Genomic DNA, 20,954 nt, shown 5'->3' on the forward strand with positions numbered 1-20,954 from the left:
CAACAATAAAAAAAGAAATAATCTAATTAAATATGGGTCCAGGACCTGAATAGCCATTTTTCTAGAAAAGACATAGAGATCCCTGACACATTGAAAAGACGCTCAACATGACTAATCATCAGGAAAATGCAAATGAAAATCACAGTGAGATATCACTTTACCTGTCAGAATGGCTAAAATCAAAACACAAGAAATAACAGGTATTGGCGAGGATATGAAGACAAAGGAGCCTTCAAGCACTGCTGGTGAGACTTTATTTTTTTTTTTATTTTTTTTTATTTGTTTATTTACAGCATAACAGTGTTCATTGTTTTGGCATCACACCCAGTGCTCCATGCAGTACGTGCCCTCCCTATTACCCACCACCTGGTTCCTCAACCTCCCAACCCCCCCACCCCCCGCCGCCCCTTCATAACCCTCTAGTTGTTTTTCAGAGTCCATAGTCTCTCATGGTTCATCTCCCCTTCCAGTTTCCCTCAACTCCCTCTCCTCTCCATCTCCCCATATCCTCCATGTTATTTGTTATGCTCCACAAATAAGTGAGACCATATGATACTTGACTCTCTCTGCTTGACTTATTTCGCTCAGCATAATCTCTTCCAGTCCCGTCCATGTTGCTACAAAAGTTGGGTATTCGTCCTTTCTGATGGAGGCATAATACTCCATTGTGTATATGGACCACATCTTCCTTATCCATTCATCCATTGAAGGGCATCTTGGTTCTTTCCACAGTTTGGCGACCGTAGCCATTGCTGCAATAAACATTGGGGTACAGATGGCCCTTCTTTTCACTACATCTGTATCTTTGGGGTAAATACCCAGCAGCGCAATTGCAGGGTCATAGGGAAGCTCTATTTTTAATTTCTTCAGGAATCTCCACACTGTTCTCCAAAGTGGCTGCACTAACTTGCATTCCCACCAACAGTGGAAGAGGGTTCCCCTTTCTCCACATCCTCTCCAACACACGTTGTTTCCGGTCTTGCTAATTTTGGCCATTCTAACTGGTGTTAGGTGGTATCTCAATGTGGTTTTAATTTGAATCTCCCTGATGGCTAGTGATGATGAACATTTTTTCATGTGTCTGATAGCCATTTGTATGTCTTCGTTGGAGAAGTGTCTGTTCATATCTTCTGCCCATTTTTTGATATGATTATCTGTTTTGTGTGTGTTGAGTTTGAGAAGTTCTTTATAGATCCTGGATATCAACCTTTTGTCTGTACTGTCATTTGCAAATATCTTCTCCCATTCCGTGGGTTGCCTCTTTGTTTTGTTGACTGTTTCCTTTGCTGTGCAGAAGCTTTTGATCTTGATGAAGTCCCAAAAGTTCATTTTTGCTTTTGTTTCCTTGGCCTTTGGAGACATATCTTGAAAAAAGTTGCTGTGGCTGATATCGAAGAGGTTACTGCCTATGTTCTCCTCTAGGATTCTGATGGATTCCTGTCTCATGTTGAGGTCTTTTATCCATTTCGAGTTTATCTTTGTGTACGGTGTAAGAGAATGGTCGAGTTTCATTCTTCTACATATCGCTGTCCAGTTTTCCCAGCACCATTTATTGAAGAGACTGTCTTTTTTCCATTGAATATTTTTTCCTGTTTTGTCGAAGATTATTTGACCATAGAGTTGAGGGTCCATATCTGGGCTCTCCACTCTGTTCCACTGGTCTATGCGTCTGTTTTTATGCCAGTACCACGCTGTCTTGGTGATCACAGCTTTGTAGTAAAGCTTGAAATCGGGTAACGTGATGCCGCCAGTTTTGTTTTTGTTTTTCAACATTTCCTTAGCAATTCGGGGTCTCTTCTGGCTCCATACAAATTTTAGGATTATTTGCTCCAGCTCTTTGAAAAATATCGGTGGAATTTTGATCGGAATGGCATTAAAAGTATAGATTGCTCTAGGCAGTATAGACATTTTAACAATGTTTATTCTTCCAATCCAAGAGCATGGAACAGTCTTCCATCTTTTTGTGTCTTCTTCAATTTCTTTCATGAGTGTTTTGTAGTTCCTCGAGTATAGGTCCTTTACTTCTTTGGTTAGGTTTATGCCCAGGTATCTTATGGTTCTTGGTGCTATAGTAAATGGAATCGATTCTCTAATTTCCCTTTCTGTATTTTCATTGTTGGTGTATAAGAAAGCCACTGATTTCTGTACATTGACTTTGTATCCTGCCACGTTACTGAATTGCTGTATGAGTTCTAGTAGTTTGGGGGTGGAGTCTTTGGGGTTTTCCATATAAAGAATCATGTCATCTGCGAAGAGAGAGAGTTTGACTTCTTCCTTGCCAATTTGGATACCTTTTATTTCTCTTTGTTGTCTGATTGCTGTTGCTAGGACTTCTAATACTATGTTGAACAAGAGTGGTGAGAGTGGGCATCCTTGTCGTGTTCCTGATCTCAACGGGAAGGCTGCAAGCTTTTTCCCATTGAGGATGATATTTGCTGTGGGTCTTTCATAGATAGATTTTATGAAGTTCAGGAATGTTCCCTCTATCCCTATACTTTGAAGCGTTTTCATCAGGAACGGATGCTGGATTTTGTCAAATGCTTTTTCTGCATCAATTGAGAGGACCATGTGGTTCTTCTCTCTTCTCTTATTGATGTGTTCTATCACACTGATTGATTTGCGAATGTTGAACCAACCTTGCAACCCAGGGATGAATCCCACCTGGTCATGGTGGATAATCTTTTTAATATGCTGCTGGATCCTGTTTGCTAGGATCTTGTTGAGAATCTTTGCATCCATATTCATCAGTGATATTGGTCTGAAATTCTCCTTTTTGGTAGGGAGAGAAAGCCCAAATTAATAAAATTATGAATGAAAAGGGAGAGATCACAACTAACACCAAGGAAATAGAAACAATCATCAGAAATTATTACCAACAGTTATATGCCAATAAGCTAAGCAACCTAGATGAAATGGATGCATTCCTGGAAAGCTACAAACTCCCAAAATTGAACCAGGAAGAAATTGACAACCTGAATAGACCGATATCTAGTAATGAGATTGAAGCAGTGATCAAAAACCTCCCAAAAAACAAGAGCCCAGGACCTGACGGATTCCCTGGGGAATTCTACCAAACTTTCAAAGAAGAAATAACACCAATTCTCCTGAAGCTGTTCCAAAAAATTGAAGCAGAAGGAAAACTTCCAGACTCTTTTTATGAAGCCAGCATTACCCTGATCCCCAAACCAGGCAAAGACCCTACCAAAAAGGAGAATTTCAGAGACTTTATTTTTTAAACCAGTTTAGGTTCACAGAGGAAGGTTCGGAGACCTCCCGCATGCTTCTGCCCTGCATATGCATAGCTTCCCCCATTATCAACATCCCCAACTAGAGTGGTACCTTTGGGGCAATTGGTGAATCTATAACAACACATCATGATCACCCAAAGTCCACAGATGACGGTTAATTCTGGGTGTTGAACATCCAGTAGGCTTGAACAAATGTATAACAACACGTATCCAGCATTATGGTAGCATATGGAGTATTTTCACTGCCATAAAAATCCTCTGTGCTTTGCCTATTCTTCCCTTCCCCATCCTAACACCTGGAAACCATAGTCTCCAGAGTTTCATTTTTCCAAAATGTCGTATGGTTGGAATCACAGTATCACAGCCCTTTCAGACTGGCTTCTTTCAATTAGGGGTATGTATTTAAGGTTCCTCCATGTCTTTCCATTGTGTAATAGCTCGTTTCTTTTTAGTGATAAATCATATTCCATTGTCTGGATGGACATGGTTTTATTTATCCATTCACCTACTAAGGGCATCTTAGTAGCTTCCCAGTTCTGGAAACTATGAATAAAGCTGCTATAGACATCCATGTGCAGGTTTTTGTGTAGCTGTAAGTTCTCAACTCCTTTGGGTACATGCCAAGGGGCGCGACTGCTGGCTCGAGTGGTAAGAGTATTAAACACACTGCTAAACCATCTTCCAAGGTGGCTGTACCAGTTTGCTCTCCCACCAGCAACGAATGAGAGCTCCTGCTGTTCCACATCCTCACCAGCCTGTGCTGTGGTCAGTGTTCCAGATTTCGGCCCTCTAATACATATGTAGTGGTAACTCATTGTTTACTTTGCATTTCTTTGATGAGGACATACGATGTGCACTGTCTTTCCATATGTTCATTCGTCATCTCTATATCTTCCTTGGTGCAGTGCCTATAAATGGCTCTGGCCCATTTTTAAATTAAGCTGTCCATTTTCTCATCATTAAACCTTAACAGATCTTTGTTTATTCCTTTGTCAGATATGTCTTTGGCAAATATTTTCTCCCAGTCTGAGGTTTGTCTTCTCATTCTCTTGACATTGCCTTTTGCGAGCCGAAGGGTTTAATTTTAATGAAGTGTCTTTGGTTGTGTATCTAAAAAGTCATGGTCGTTGCCACACCTCAGATCATCTGTGTTTTAGCCTATGTTATCTTCTAGACTTTTATAATTTGGTGTTTTACATTTAGGTCTATGATCCGTTTTGAGTTAACTCTTATGAGTGATGCAAATCTGTGTCTAGATTCTTTTTTTTTTTTTGCACATAAATGTCCAGTTGTTCTAGCACCATATGTTGAAGAGACTATATTTGCTCCATGTTGTGTTGCCTTTGCCTCTTTGTCAACATCACTTGACTATATGGGAGTCTATTTCTGGGCTCTCTATGCTGTTCCATTGATCGATTTGTCTGTTTTTTCACCAGTACCATATTGTCTTGATTACTGTAGCTTTACAGTAAGTCTAGACATCAGATAGTGTCAGTCCTCCAACTTTGTCCTTCTGCTTCAATACTGTGTTGACTGCCAGGGGTCTGCTTTCCACAAAAATTTTAGAATCCATTTGTCAACATCTTACAAAAAAACTTTCTGGGATTTTGATTGGGATTACATTGAATCTATAGACCAGGTTTGGAGGAACTGACATCTTGACAATATTGAGTCTTTCTATCCATGGACATGGACTATCTCTTCATTCAGCCTTATGATTTTTAAAAGAGTTATGTTCTATTTTGCCTGACATTTCTAGGTGTTTTTTTCCTAATTAACTTAAATCTTTTACTTAAAAATAATTATGCATTTGTAAGAAATAATGAAGAGATCCCATACACACTTGACCTTATTTTCCTCAATGGTAACATCTTGCAAATGACAGAATCAGGATGCTGATAATAATACAGTCAAAATACAGAACATTTCTCTCACCACAAGGATTTCTCAAGTTGCCTTTACAGCTGTACCTTCTTTCTTTTCACCCTCACCTCCTCCTTAATACTTGGCAACTACTAATCTGTTTTCCAATTGTTTAATTTTTGTCATTTTTATATGCAACTGATCAATTGTTAAGCTCTGTATCTGAAACTAAGTATGTACTATATCGTGGCTAATTGAATTTGAATTAAAAATTAAAAAAGAATATTACATAGCTTGTAATATTTGGAGAATGGTTTTTTTTACCTCTGCAATTTCTGTGTTGATTCATTCTGGTTGTTCCATGTATCACTGGTTCTTTTCCTTTTACTGCTATGTAACATTCCATAGTATGGAAAATGTGGCATTCCATGCCATAGTTTAACTATTCACTCACCAAAGCGCATCTGAGTTATCTTCACTTTTTGGAAATTACGAGTAAAGCTGCTATAAACATTCACATACACATTTTGGTGTGAACACAGCATTCATTCCATTTCTGTGGTATAAATGCCCAGGAGTCCAGCTGCTAGATTGCATGTTTACTTTTTAGAGAGATAGTCTGTTTCTTAGAGTGACTATACCATTTTACGTTCCCACCAGCAATAGATGAGTGATATAGTTTCTATGCATCCTTGCCAGTGTTTCATACTGCCACGATTTTTTTTTTAAGATTTTATTTATTTATCTGACAGAGAGAGAGAGAGAGAGATCACAAGTAAGCAAAGAGACAGGCAGAGGGAGAAGCAGGGTCCCTGCCAAGCAGGAGCCCGATGCAGGACTCAATCCTAGGACCCTGAGCATGACCTGAGCTGAAGGCAGAGGCTTAACCCATGAGCCACCCAGGTGCCCCAGTCATGATTTTTTTTTTTAAGCCAAGTTAAGTATGTAATGATATCTCATGATGGTTTTAATTCACATTTCCCTAATACATAGTGATGGTAAGCATCTTTTTAAAAAAATTTTTATAAACATATAATGTAATATTAGCCCCAGGGGTACAGGTCTGTGAATCGCCAGGTTTACACACTTCACAGCAACTCACCATAGCACACACCTTCCCCAATGTCCATAACCCCTCCACACTCTCCTTACCCTCCTCTCCCCAGCAACCCTCAGTTTGTTTTGTGAGATTAAGAGTCTATTATGGTTTGTCCCCCTCCCGATCCCATCTTGTCTCATTTATGGTAAGCGTCTTTATATGTGCTCATTCTCCATATATTCTTCTTCTTTAGTGAAACATTTGTTTATGTCTTTTGTTCGTTTACTAACTGGATTGTCTGGTTTTTAATCACTGATTTTTAAGATTTCTTAATTTAGATACTAGTCCTTTGTCAGATATGTGGTTTGCAAATATTTTCTCCCACTGATTTATGTGTCCCTCCCTCTCCCAATACCATAGCTTTGATTAGTAGCTATATAGTAAGCCTTTATATCAGATAGACTGATTCCTCCTCTTCCATTCTTTTTTTTTTTTTTTCAAAATTGTTTTAGCTATTCCAGGGCCTATGCCTTCCCATACACATTTTAGAACAATACTGTTTTAGAATAATCTACAAAAAAATATTGCTGGCATTTTGAGAGAAACTGGGTTAAACCTATAAATCCATCTGGGGAGAACTGACCTCTCATGTTGACTTGTCCAATCCATGAACGTACTTGTCTCCATTAATTTAGATCTTTGATTTCTCTCGTCTACACTTTGCAGTGCTCAGCATACAAGTTCTGTAAACGTTTTGTTAGATATACACCTAAGTATTTAACTTTTTTTGAGTAAATGTAAATCGTATTTTATTTTTCATTTCAGTTTCTATGTGCACATCACTAGTAAGAGAAATAAAATAAATTTTGAATGTTATTTTTCATCCTTGCCAAACTCACGTTTTTAGTTCTTGGGTTATTTTGCAGATTCCTTGGGATTTTCTACATTTGACAAATAAGGACAGTTTTGTTTCATCTTTTGGATTAATACGTCTTTTATTTTCTTCCCTTATCGCAGTGGGTTGAACCAGAGTGGTGAAAATACACTCCTTTGCCTTGTTTTAAAGAGAAAGTCCACAGTCTTTCACCATAACTATAACATATAATGTTAACTACAGGTTTTTAGATATTTTTTTTATCAAGCTGAGCGAGTTCCCTTCCATTCCTATTTTTCTGAGAATTCCTTATCATAAATAGGTGTTGACTTTTCTCAGAAAATTTTTATGCATCAATTGATATGATCCTATGAATTTGTTCTTCTTTAGCTTGATAACTGAGTAGATACAGTGACTGACTTTCAAATACTGAACCAGCCTTACATCCCTGAAATCAACTCCACCAGGTCACAATGTAGAACTCCTCTTATATATTTCTGAATATTATTTGATAACATCTTATTAATAATTTTACATCTATATTTATACAGAATATTGGTCTGTAGTTTTATTTTTTGTATAGTTTTTATCTGGTTTTGATATCAGACTAACACTATATGCATAAAATGAAATGGGAAGTATTCTCTCCTCTTCTGTTTCCTGGAAAAAAATTGTTTGGAATTGGCACAAATTCTTCTTAAATACTTGGTGGAATTCACCAGTGAAACAATCTTGGCCTGGAAATTGTTTGGGGGTCAGGAGTTTTTATATTATGAATTCAATTTCCATAGTAGTTACAGAACTATGTATCTACTTCATATTAAGGATATGTTTGGATTTCACAGACCAAAGAAAGAAAGTCCAAAGACAGCAGTGGGGAATTTTTAAAAGCAATTCAATTTGCTCTGCAGAATTCACAAAAGGCTCCAGAAGAGGCACATGAGATATTTCTGGAAATGGGATAAAGTTGGGGCCAAAAACAGTAAAATTGCCTAAGGAGCAGTTAAGACTCCCGGCTCCCTTTCCTTACTTTGGCAAAACACTACACACTATTATCTAAAGAGGGTAAAACAAAAAGTCTCCAGACTGAGAGATAACATGGTTCAATTAAGGGAAAAGGTACTGAAAATGGGGATTAAATTTTTAAAAATTCACATATTTAGAGCTGAGACCCCAGCTTTCAGCCCTACTTGGTTCTTAGACCATTGGAATCCAAAGATCCTTGTCTGACAAGTCAAAGCAGCCAGAAATAAAACACCTAGAACATCATCAGGCAATGAGATAAACCAACCGCACCCCCCATAATCAAGCTCACAACTCCTTTGTTCTTAAATATGAACATACACAGATCATCAGAAATCTTAGAAAAGTCTCTTACATGAAACCTAATGACAAACATGAAATCAAAAACAGCAATTTGGAAGGAACTAGGACTATAGGAGGAAAAGAAAACTTCCTCCTCAAAAAGCCTATTTATATGTTTGGAGAGAAAAGAAAATATACTGCATCTGGAGAAGAGGGACAGAATGCTATTTTTTTAATTCAAGGGATTAAAAAAATCTCAGAAAAAGAAAATAGAGAGAAATACACACACGCGCGCGCACACACACACACACACACACACAGAGAGACAGACATATATTTAGACTATTTAGAATATATATATATAGAGAGAGAGAGAGAGTGTGTGTGTGTATTTAGCAAGCTGGAAAAAAATAGTTTAGGTAAACTTCCCAGAAAATAGGGCAAATGGACAAAGAGAAGGAAATAAAGTCTAGTATCTGAATAAAAAGAGTTTCAACAAAAGAAAACAGAGAACAATTAAGAGAAGAAATCATCAAAGAAATAATTCAAGTCTTAAAGGAATAAATTTTCACAGTGGAAGAGCATATCATAAGCATAAGTCAGTGGATGAGAACAGATTCACGGCAAGACACAGCATTATGAAATTTCAGAAAAATGGGAGCAGACAAATGCTTCTATATACATCCAGAGAGGAGGAAAAAAGAGTAGGAAATCAGAATGCCTTCAGATTTTACAGTAACATCACTCTGTGTTGGAAGACAGTGAAACTGGAAGACAAATGCCTTTGAGTTTCTAAGGGAAAATCATTTCCATACAATCCTGTACCTGGGAAACCATCCTTCCACTCCGAGAATAAAATAAAGACATTTTCAGATATCCAGGAAGCTCCTGAAAAAAAAATGTACTCCATAAAATGAAGAGGAAGTTAAGAAAAGAAAAAAAGGAGAAATGATTAGGGACCAGGAGGTCGAACCCAGGAGAGAGGTAAATGACACACACACAGGATGACAGTGAGATGAGACTCAGGATGCCCGGAGTTCCTGGCTAGAGAGCAATTAGGAGGCTGTTCGGAATTCTCCAGGAGAGAAGTCTAAGAGAAGATGAAAGAGAATGAAAATTAGAAAAATTTTTGAAAATTAGAACAGCTCATTTTTTTGAATTAGTGATAAAAATATAGAAAACTATGAAAGCAAGCAAACAAATGAAGAGCCAATTATGGATTCTAGAGGAAAGAAAAATATACTCAGGAAAGGAAAAATAATCATACTCTATTCCATGACTCAGCTGTGAGTAGTGTAAGGATCACAGTCGTAATAATTTAAACATTGAACAGTGGTCTGGCCAAAGTTGTGTGTGACCCCGGGATGAGGAATGGAAGTGAGAGAGAGAGTGTGTGCGTGTGTGTGTGTGTGTGCAACACAGCCGCAGTCAGGGAATGAGAGACGGGAGAGTTGCTAAAATCCTCGTCTCCCAAAGTATAAATCTGATAGATAATGCTCACCACTGAACAACCAAGAAGTTGCCATGCAAGCTTTAGAAATTTAGAATAAATATGAAAACAATCAGTCACCCTTAAGGAATGAAACGATGGTAAGTAGGGGATCCAGAGACTTGTTTTTCTCCTCAAGCCTCATTGAGCTATTTGGCTCTTTAAACTATATACAGGTACATCTTTAAAAATAAGCAAATAAACATGCAAAAACTTAAAAAAAATCTTACTGTAAAAAATCCATATTTCCCAATTTAGCTTTCAATGTTCTTCACAAAATGGCCAACACTTAACCCACCCCATGGACATGTACTATAGTCAAGTAGGCAACTCTTTAATCAACCCCAGGACTTATTAATTCATTTATTTATTTATAAAATAAAATTTACCCAATTTCCAACATATGTCAGTAGTAACATTGAACATAAAGAGATGAAAGACACAGTCTATGCCACCAAAATTTGGTCTCAGTTGTGGAAACAGAAAAATAAAACAACGTGGTGAAATAAACACTCTTGTAGACATATTCACAAGATCCCATGGAAACATGAAGAGTTGCACATAACCTAGCAAAGGGCGAGAACTGCCAACAAATGCTTAAAGGAAGAAATGAGGATTCAGAAGAGTTTTCAAAGTCAACTACGTGTCAACCAGAAAAGGGAGAGAAGACCGCTTTAGTCAGAAAGAAGAGCACTGACCAAAAAACGCAAGTTGATAGTGAGCACACATTCAGTGACCCATTCAGTTAACGCTGTTTGGGTCCGAATCCCATGTCAGATACTATGTTAGACCTTGGAGTGGTGAAGTCTTTGCCCCTTCCCTAGAAGGACTCTTATTTTGCCAACAATATAAAAAGTACAACAGACAAACATCGAAGTTACACCAAGGTGTCAAGATAGGTTTCCTAAATGAGGGTGACCTTGCACAATCAGTAAGAATTAGCCAGATATCATACTAAGAAAAAAAAAAGACTCAAATGCATGCAAGATACAGTGCAGGTGATTGAGACAGTAGACAGAAATGGGTCAGGTTTAATCCAAAGGAAAGAATGTAAGGTAAGAAATATGCCATAGGATGGGGTGCCTGGGTGGCTCAGTGGGTTAAGCCTCTGGCTTTGGCTCAGGTCATGATCTCAGGGTCCTGGGATCGAGCCCTGCATCAGGCTCTCTGCTCGGCAGGGAGTCTGCTTCCTCCTCTCTCTCTCTCTGCCTGCCTCTCTGCCTAGTTGTGATCTCGCTCTATCTTTCTTTAAAAAAAGAAAGAAAGAAATATGCCATAGGAGCATTTTAAAACTTCATTAGAAGTCAATAAATTGACCTCTCTCTCTCTCTCTCTCTATCACACACACACAAATTCAAGTTGCAAGGGTCTTTAAAAAATCACCCCCATGATGAATACCCAACTTTTGTAGCAACATGGACGGGACTGGAAGAGATTATGCTGAGCGAAATAAGTCAAGCAGAGAGAGTCAAGTATCATATGGTCTCACTTATTTGTGGAGCATAACAAATAACATGGAGGACATGGGGAGATGGAGAGGAGAGGGAGTTGAGGGAAACTGGAAGGGGAGATGAACCATGAGAGACTATGGACTCTGAAAAACAACCAGAGGATTTTGAAGGGGCGGGCGGGGGGGGTGGAAGGTTGAGGAACCAGGTGGTGGGTAATAGGGAGGGCACGTACTGCATGGAGCACTGGGTGTGGTGCAAAAACAATGAACACTGTTATGCTGTAAATAAACAAATAAAAAAAAATCACCCCCAAATATACAAAAAGACGAAAGAGAGGAAAGTGGTTGGAGAGCACACAACAGAAGCAGAAGGCAGACGGAAGTAATAGATGTTCATGAGGCCCAGAACAAAGGGGCAAGAACCAACAGCGAATGATACAATAGAAGAAAAATTTTCCTACAATAAATAAGGATCTAAATCTGCACAACCAAAAAATGGGGGCTATGTGTCAGGGAGAAATAAATTTTAAAAGACTGAGAGCTAGACACGACTTTATAGAATTCTTGACTTGATGAAAAAAAAAATTAAGTCTTCCATAGGCTGCTAGACAGAGCAAATAGGTTATCTACAAACGAACAACAAAAAAATCAAACTGGCCTATCGGCTCTGTGGGCAGCCACAGTGTAGACCCAACGTGATGGAAAAAGAACCTCTGGGTCTTGAGAAGGAAAATCTCTGTCTCAGGAATGTTATGCCTAAATAAGCCATTCACTGTTTACGTGTGAAGGCAAGAGAAAGACATTTTCAGATGTATAAGGGCTCATAAAGTATAAGATCCACAGCTTTTTCCTGAAATTAAAAAGGCCATAAAGCCCTGTTGCTTGAAGTGTGGTCTATGGACAAGCAGCATTGACATCACCCGGGAATTTGTTAGAAATGAAAGCTCTTGGGCCCCACTCCAGACCTACTGAATCAAAGTTTATATTTTCACAAGATCCCTAGGTGATTCATATGCACATTTAAATTCCAGAAGCACAGCTCAAGATGTAGCCCTGCCAACAAAGTGATTCAAAATGAAGAATTAAGAAGACTGATAATGAGCACCGAAATCATGGATGCACACACACACAATGAAGTTTCCACATAGGTCTGAAATAGGATTACAGAAGAAAAGACAGAAAGGAAAATGCCGCTGCCAATAAGCTGAACATAAAATCCCAAACAATGATAATAACAAAACCCAAGAAGCAGAAGTGAAGAGGAAAAGTGTAAAACATTCATCATCTCGCATTGGAGAAATCAGAAGAAACTATTTCAGCATTGCTATGGGCATTGATAGCTATAAAGTAATTATTAAAATATGGCTTTTGAACATCTTCAATTTAATCATCAGTTAAAAAAAAAACCCAGATCATATATATAATTTCCAAATGGCCAGAGGTAAAACTTCAAGAAAAACATAAAAGAAAAAAAAAGAGATTTTAAATAGAAATAGTAATCTGAACACCTACTTTGAACTCCCTCCCCCATACAAATGCATACTGAAATGATCGACAAGGCACATTAATGAGTGGGCATCTCTATATCATACTTGGAAATCCAAAGAGGTAGACACAAGCCAGGAACTTCAAGATACAGTGTAGCAAGTCTGAATTAAAGGGGGTGTAGAAATATACTATTCCCTGTACACAGAAAGAAAGTGCATTGCCTTGGAAGAAGAAAGAAATGCCTTGGAAGTAGGCAAAAGAGATCCATAGGAGAACCTTCCTATACCCAGTAAATTAAAGTGGACACAATTCCCAGCTATTAACAGGATGGGGGTGGCTAGCATAAGACAAAAATGCAAAGCACATATGATCCCACTGGATGTGGGTCCCTGTGAAATCTCAGTGCCTATAGGGGCTCTGGTACTCTGGAAGGGTTACATACGGATAGGTATGCAGACCTAGTTCAGATAGTGCTGGAACTACCTCCAAATAAAGGAAACCCACGAGAATCATAGAAAAGAAATTCATCCAGCAGAAAGGCAAATTTCTTCCCATGAATGCCTTCCACTGTGCTTCCTGATGATCTCCCAGTATGGAGATACTGACCCAGAGCTGTAGCAGACCCAGACAAGTGCTTCTCACCCAGTAAGAGGACACTTCTTCCATGGAGATCCAGAACTAAATTAACAAGGGACTTGACCAAATACTGACTCTAATCCAAACCCCTGGTATTTTGTACCAGGGACTTGGAGATACACACACACACTCTTTTTTAAAGGTTTATTTATTTATTCGGCAGAGAGACAGCAGAGGGGAGAGGGAGAAGAAGAGAGTCTTAAGCAGACTCCATGCTGAGTGCAAAGCCCAACATGGAGCTTGAACCCACAACCCTGAGATCATGACCTGAGCTGAAACCAAGAGTCAGACGTTTAACTGACCATACCACCCAAACACCCCATGTATATATGTATTTTTAAAAATTAGCTCTTGTTGCTTAAATGGAAGCTTTGACCATCAACTGTTTGCAGCCAAGTCTTTCCTAATACATGTGTTTTGGGCTATAAACTTGCCTGTAAGGATGGATTAAGGTACATCTTCCAAGTTTTGATATAGATGATCCCTCTCTTTCTGACAACGTTTCTTTCTTTAGTTTCTACTCTGACGCCAGCATAGTGTCACCAATTTCCTTTCATTTAGTGTCACATGTCATAGCTTCCTATGATTTTCAGATGTTCTTAACATTTGTCTCTAGTAAACAGTGTATGATTTTTGTTTTATCCTCTAATAAACTTTATCTTTTAACTGGACTACCTAGTCCATATACATCTAAGGTAACAACTGATATATCTAGGGGTTCACATCTACCATTTTACCATTTCTTTCTATTTGTCACACCCACTCTACCTCCATTTCCTCCCCTTCAGTTTTCTCTTTCGTGAGTTATTTGGAATCAATCAAGTATTTTATCATTATTCTACTTCTCTCTATGATAGCTGGTTGTTATATAACTTTTTATTATGCTTTTAACGGTAATCCTAAATACAACAACATGCATCCCTGACTCGGAAAAGTCAAAGATAAGTTAGTTACTTCTATGATTTTCCAGGCAATTCAAAAACACTAGATCATTTTAACTCCATTTGCTCCCTTCCCAAATTTCATGTCATGGTTTCCCTCTCTTTTAATTTTACATATACTTAATTCCCACAAATCTTACTATTATTGCTTTAAGTGGTTAATCGACACTTACATTTCTATTCTCAATTGCTCTTCTTTTCCTCCTGTGTTTCCATCCTCCATATGGGGACATTTTTTCTCTACCTGAAGAAATCCCCTTAGCACTTCTTTGAACACTGTTCAGATACCAAAGAGTTCTGAAGTTTTTGTCTAAAAACATCATTATTTCACCTTCACATGTGAAGGCTATTTTTCAATACAATAGGTAGAGAATTCTATTGTAATACTTATTTTCGTTCAAGATATTCAACAGGTCATTTTATTATCTTCTAATGAGAATTTACCAATGTTATTTTTGCTCCTTTGAAGATAATAGATCTTTTCTCTCCAGCTTCTTTTAAGATTTTGCTATAATGTGGTTATGTGTACTTACTCTCTTTGGGGTTTGCAAAGCTTCTTGAATTTGTAGCTTAACATCTTCATGTAGTAACTTTTAGAAGTTTCGGAAAATTCTGGGCTACTATCCCTTCAAATAGTGCTTCTACTCTATTTTCTATCTCCTTTCCTTTTAGGAGTCCAGTTGCACATGATTTAGACTTTTTCATTATTCTATTTCCTGTGTTTTTCCCTCTATAATTTAGCCAGGATAGTTCTATAAACCTACTCTCTCCTACTATTTCTAATCTGCTGTTAACATCATCTATTTAGTTCTTAATTTTAGCTATCACAGGCTTCTGTTCTCAAATTTCCATTTGACTCTACAGATTCCAGTTCTCTGGTAAAATCCTATGTTTTGTCATCTATGCTTATAAACATATTTATTACAGGGTTTGTTGTTGTTGTTGTTGTTGTTTTCCATACATAGATCTAATAGCTCCAGGACCTTTTTCTATTGTCTGTTTTTCTTCTTGATCCTCTCTCATCATAAGACTGGTAATGTTTTATTAAATTATGGGAATGATCAGGGCATCTGGGTGGCTCAGTGGGTTAAGCCTCTGCCTTCAGCTCAGGTCATGATCTCAGGGTCCTGGGATCGAGCCCCGCATGGGGCTCTCTGCTCAGCAGGGAGCCTACTTCCTCCTGTCTCTCTACCTGCCTCTCTGCCTACTTGTGATATCTCTCTCTCTCTCTCTGTCAAATAAATAAATAGAGTCTTTAAAAAAAATAAATAAAATAAATAAATTATGGGAATGATCTATGAAAACTGGTATAATCTCAGGTTGATGTCATCTTCCTCTAGGGTATTTTAGGTTTTTCTTCTTTTAAAGCTTCCTGGAGGCAGTTGAAATAACAACACGTTTTATCACTCAAAGTAGAGTTAAGCTCATTCAAAACTGGGTTTCAGTCTTAATAATATCTAGTCTATTTAGGACTGCTTTTTTTTTTTAACCTTTCTCCTAGCGTATAGTCCATCAGGAATACCCGTGTATCACCTGAGGTGTCTACCAGGGCTTTGAACCCCAATTTTTATGTTCCAGGACCATGAGACCATCAATAAATCTGCTTAGCTTCTCAACCTCTTTGTAACTGCTTCCTCCTTGGCTTCTCTGCCTCTCACTGCTTAAGAATCAGTGAGTGCCTGGATGAAAAGTATAGCTCAGATCAAATCACTTTTCTGCATATTGCTTCCTTCAGGGATCTTAGAATCTCAGGTTCTGAGTCCATGACTACGTTTACTTCTCAAATTTCCGGTTCCAGTTGCCCATCAGTGAGCTGTTAATATCTGCAATCATTTTTATTAATCCAAAGTCAAGTGAGACAAATAAGAGCAAAAGAGTGGATTTTCATAAAGCCAAATGAATTCAATTTAAAGACAAGTTTTTAAATCCAAGAGTACGTCCTACCTTCAGACGTTGAAATGACAAGATTCTGATTCTAATTCTTTTTTGAAAAGTCTGTGATGGTAGACCACAGTCAAGTTGTTTGTTCATTTTTATTTGTGTCCTTATTTGACTAAATAAAAAAGCTGACAACTTATATTAATTCCAAATATACCCTTTTTTAAAAATTTTACTAGGTTTGAAATTTGAAAGTCTGAGAACAGATTCTTTACCATGGCCCACAAATCTACCTTCTTCAATATTGGCCCGTTCTGCTGTCTCCTTTGTCTGGGGTTCTCTTGGCATCAAAGCTGCTTTTCATTTCCTGCTCTAACACCTTTATATATGTTGCTCCCCCTCTCTGAATTCTTTGTTCCATACCCTCTCCTATAAGAACTATGAGGGCAGGCTCTGTGTTAGTTTAATTCATAATTGTTGAACTTCTTGCATATATCAAGGCACCTTCTCTGGTGAGAAGGTATTTGCAAGTGACATCAGATAAAGGGTTAGCATCCAGAATACATAAAGAACTTACACAACTCAACACCAAAAAACAAACAAACAAACAAATAATCCAATAAAAATGAGCAGAAGACATGAAGAGACATTTCTCCAAAGATGACCTACAGATGGCCAACAGACACATTAAAGATGCCCAGTATCACCCATCACCATCAGGAAAATACAAATCAAAGCCACAATGAAATATCACATCATACCTGTCAGAATGGCTAAAATTAAAAATACAAAAAACCACAAGTTTCAGCAAAGGATGTGGGAAAAAAGGAACCCTCGTGCACTGTTGGCAGGAATGCAAACTGGTACAACCACTGTGGAAAACAGTATGAAGATTCTTTAAAAAATTGAAAATAGAACTGCCAAGAGATCCAGTCATTCCATACTGGGTATTAACCCAAAGAAAATGAAAACACTAATTTAAAAATATATATGCACCCCTGTGTTTTTTGCAGCATTATTTACAACAGCCAGATTATGGAAGCAGCCCAAGTGCCCACAATAGATGAATGGATAGAGAAGATGTGTTCAGAGTAGAGTATTACTAGGCCACAAAAAAGAATGAAATCTTGCCATTTGCAACAATATGGATGGATCTAGAGAGTATAATGCTAAGTGCAGTAAGTCAGAGAAAAACAAATGCCATTTAAGAGACAACACGAAGAAAACAGGAAACAAACCAAGAAACAGAGTCTTAAGTACAGAGAACAAACTGATAGTCATGAGAAAGGAGGTGAGTGGGGTCATGGGTCGGTGAAAGAGGTGAAGGAGATTGAGAGTGCAATTATAATGGTGAGGACTGAAGCGTGTACAGATTTTCTGAGTCACTTTACTATGCCCCTAAAACTAACCTAATACTGTCCTTTAGCTATACTGGAAGGTAGATGATAGATAGATGATAGATAGATAATAGAAGACTGATTGATTTTTTAAAGGATCTGGTGCTGGGGGCGCCTGGGTGGCTCAGTGGGTTAAAGCCTCTGCCTTCAGCTCAGGCCATGATCTCAGGGTCCTGGGATTGAGCCCCGCATCGGGCTCTCTGCTCGGTGGGGAGCCTGCTTCCCCCCCCCCGCCTGCCTCTCTGCCTACTTGTGATCTCTCTGTGTGTCACATAAATAAATAAAATATTTAAAAGGATCTGGTGCTGAAGACCTTTCATGGAGGATTACATAGAGGAAGGATTTCTGAAGAGTTCTTGAGAAGTGTGTGCTATGATCCTACTTCCACTCTGCCCCACTAAGAAAAAAGAAAGTGATGAGGGCTTCAATCTGCTAGCCCCAGACCAAGGGGATGATATTTTAGGGGCACCCCTTAAAGAGTTCAACCCATGTCTCCTGCAGTTGACTGGTGGCTAATTCATACCTCAGCAATTTAAGGACAGAGAAATTGGTCACGGCACCTGTGTGTGAAGAATAAGTCTTACGGCACTGAATCCCAGCACTTCAAGAGTCCATTTAGCAAAGCTCACAGGAGGGTTTCTGGTGAGCCAGAGGTGGGCCACAGGCAAGACAGGCAGCACAGTGCTATCTTGGGAACCTGCCAAGATGGCCACTGAGGGGTGAGGAGACGTCAACAGGGGGACACCCGCAGTGTGCCTACGGTCCAGGAGCTGAAGGAACAACAGCAATGCCAAGACAGGACTGTGAACAGCACATCTCAAGGGCACTGCTGGCAAGACATGCCAAGGGACTGGGAGAAAAGGGAAACTGCCTCAGAGAAATGCATCAGAGTGTTCACAACAGAAGGAGCAGCTTTAAACGTCTGCCAAACCACGGGGCACCGAGACATGTCCTCCAATGTCAAGGCGGACCTCCTTCTCCTGCTGCTCTCATCATGCCCAAACTTCCCTTCCTGAATAGGTGCAGAAAAGACGGAAGAAGCTCAGCAACTTCCCTTCCTTCTCTGCAGTGTTTAATGATCAGCTGACCCCAGTTAGGAGAGAAAAGATGCACGATCACCACATTCTCTCTCTCTCTCTCACACACACACACACACACACACACACACACACAAATAGATCACTTAGCAAAATTATACTCCAGACAAAATCAAAGTCATTTTTTAATTAACAAAATAATCAATAAATATGTATGCGTTTGGGTTGTATGACAAAATGATGAAAGTGGTCATTCACGGTCTTCAATACATTCCTCCGGTTCTTTTTAACAAATACAAGTACATACTATTAAAAAAAAAAAAAAGACAACCACGAATGAACCACATTCCTTTTCCAATTGAATCCCACCACTGATTGCAAATCATTCAGACCTCAGGTCTGGAGGCGACAGAGCGGTGCCGAGGTCCTACCTTCTGGGCACCAGACTCTATGCTGGAAACTTCTCCCCCAAATGACTGAACAGCAGTGGGAAAAAAATCCTATTCCACACATGAGAAGCCCCTCCCTGACCCTTGCCCAGAGGCACCTCGTCCTCCTACTGCAGGCCTCAGGCAGTTCGAGACCCGCCGGTACAGCATCACATCCTGTCATCCTTCCACACAGGATGACACACGAGTAACAGGGTCTTCACTTCCTCCCCAAGGTAACGGTACCGGGGAAGCAGATACACCACTTTGTCTGTGCAAGACTAATCCCTGGGTTCAGTTCTGCAACCATTCACGAAGAGCCCAGTGCTCGGAGTTAGAGCTCAGCCTGGGGTAATGACACCAACAGCGCCTCCAACAGCCTCCCCTGCTGTCCTGCAGTGAACCAAGAGTCCTCCTTTGCAAGGCCACATCATGACCTCCCATCTGCCCTGCCGTGCACGGTCTCAAGGAAACTGGAAGGTGTATGTAGTCACTCTTTAATATCCCATAGAACAGCGACATCAACGAATCCCGATGTGCGCCAAACAAAATGTGTCCTCCCTGCATTTCTGATCTACACCTTGACACCATCCAGGGAAAATCAACTTACCCTTTTGCTTTTCAGTATCCCATATCTGAAGGCACCTGCCATGATTCTGGAGGCTTCCTTTGGTCCAGAACCAGGACACCTGGTTCCATCAACCTGGGGCTCGGTCTTACCTGACAGCCGAGGCAAATCCTTGGCTGGGATTTAAATGGCCCTACAGAGGATTACCTCAAATTGTCCCAAAAACAATGATGAGTGTGAGCTCATCATAAAAAACTAATGGTTTTTTTTTTTAAGAAGCCAATCTTACGTTTTAACACATTAAGTAATATAAGCATACCTAAGGTGTGAAAACAGAACGTGCCTTACCTTCTTAATCGATGGGTTGCTCAGAAAAAGTGAAGAAGAAATGAACTAAAACTGAGATACTTAAGGGTAGAATTTAGAAGACTTGAGCCATTGTCCCTAGTCTGGACAATCTGGGGCCAGTGACTTAACATGCCGGCCTTCTCTCCTGCAAAGTTTGAAGTGTCTAGCGCCCCAGGCTCCTTGGAGCTGGGAGTCTCAGGTGGATGGACTATGGCCACTCATGAAAATGGGGTCAGTGCTATTTAAATATGGCACCATGAGGATGACTGATGTTTATACACAACAGATGTCATATCACCGTCCTAGTACCTTCCGAAGCCAAGAAGCGAAGCTGTTCCCCAGCCCCATCCTTCAAAGGCACTGACACCCACAGAGAAGAGCCCTAAGACCACCACTCACCTCCCAGTCAAGCACCTCCGCAGAGAGTAGGACGCCCCTCCCCCGCAGGTCCGAGAGCAGTCACTCCAGCTGCCCCAAGCATCCCAGTTGCTGTCCTTCTCTTCATCAGAACGTGTGTTTCTTGAGGTCTAGAATGTGAAAAAACACAGTAAGTTAAGACGCATATGCTAGAATCATCCCCACGTTTCTCCAGTTTTTTTCCGGTCTTATTCTAAGTTGTTCACAGAGAGAAAGTTGCCTAAAAGTGCTTTGCTTTGGAATGGCTACATTAAATACACACACACACACACACACACACACACACACACACACGACAGTTTTATATGGAAACTAGAGACACGTGAGTACCCTTCCACCTTATGAAGGTTTTGTCCAGGCACCTTCTAAGCTCAATTGTGACTCTGAAATTTTATCATTCCAAAATTTCAGTAGACGAAGTTATGTTTTATAACTGACAGAGCAGGGTCCCAGCTTGTACCTAAGACTTCTCACCACTGAAATCCCGGCTTGCCCTTCTGTCAGGCAGAGAGGCGCTCGCTCCAAGGAAATTATTTTGCATGAGGATT

The 20,954-nt window shown here is 39.5% G+C and overlaps 1 protein-coding gene across 3 annotated transcripts in view; it reads right to left on the reverse strand.

Annotated features, from left to right (window-relative positions):
- The window catches only part of ADAMTSL3 (ADAMTS like 3), a 344,936-nt gene that overhangs the window by 220,065 nt on the left and 103,917 nt on the right, over positions 1-20,954 (reverse strand). For all 3 annotated transcript variants that reach the window (XM_046010294.1, XM_046010292.1, XM_046010293.1), the window contains exon 4: positions 20,389-20,516. In XM_046010294.1, the coding sequence (XP_045866250.1) occupies positions 20,389-20,516 (128 nt within the window). The remainder of the gene's footprint in view (positions 1-20,388; positions 20,517-20,954) is intronic.

This window comes from Meles meles, chromosome 6 (assembly GCF_922984935.1).
Source record: "Meles meles chromosome 6, mMelMel3.1 paternal haplotype, whole genome shotgun sequence".
Taxonomy (NCBI): domain Eukaryota; kingdom Metazoa; phylum Chordata; class Mammalia; order Carnivora; family Mustelidae; genus Meles; species Meles meles.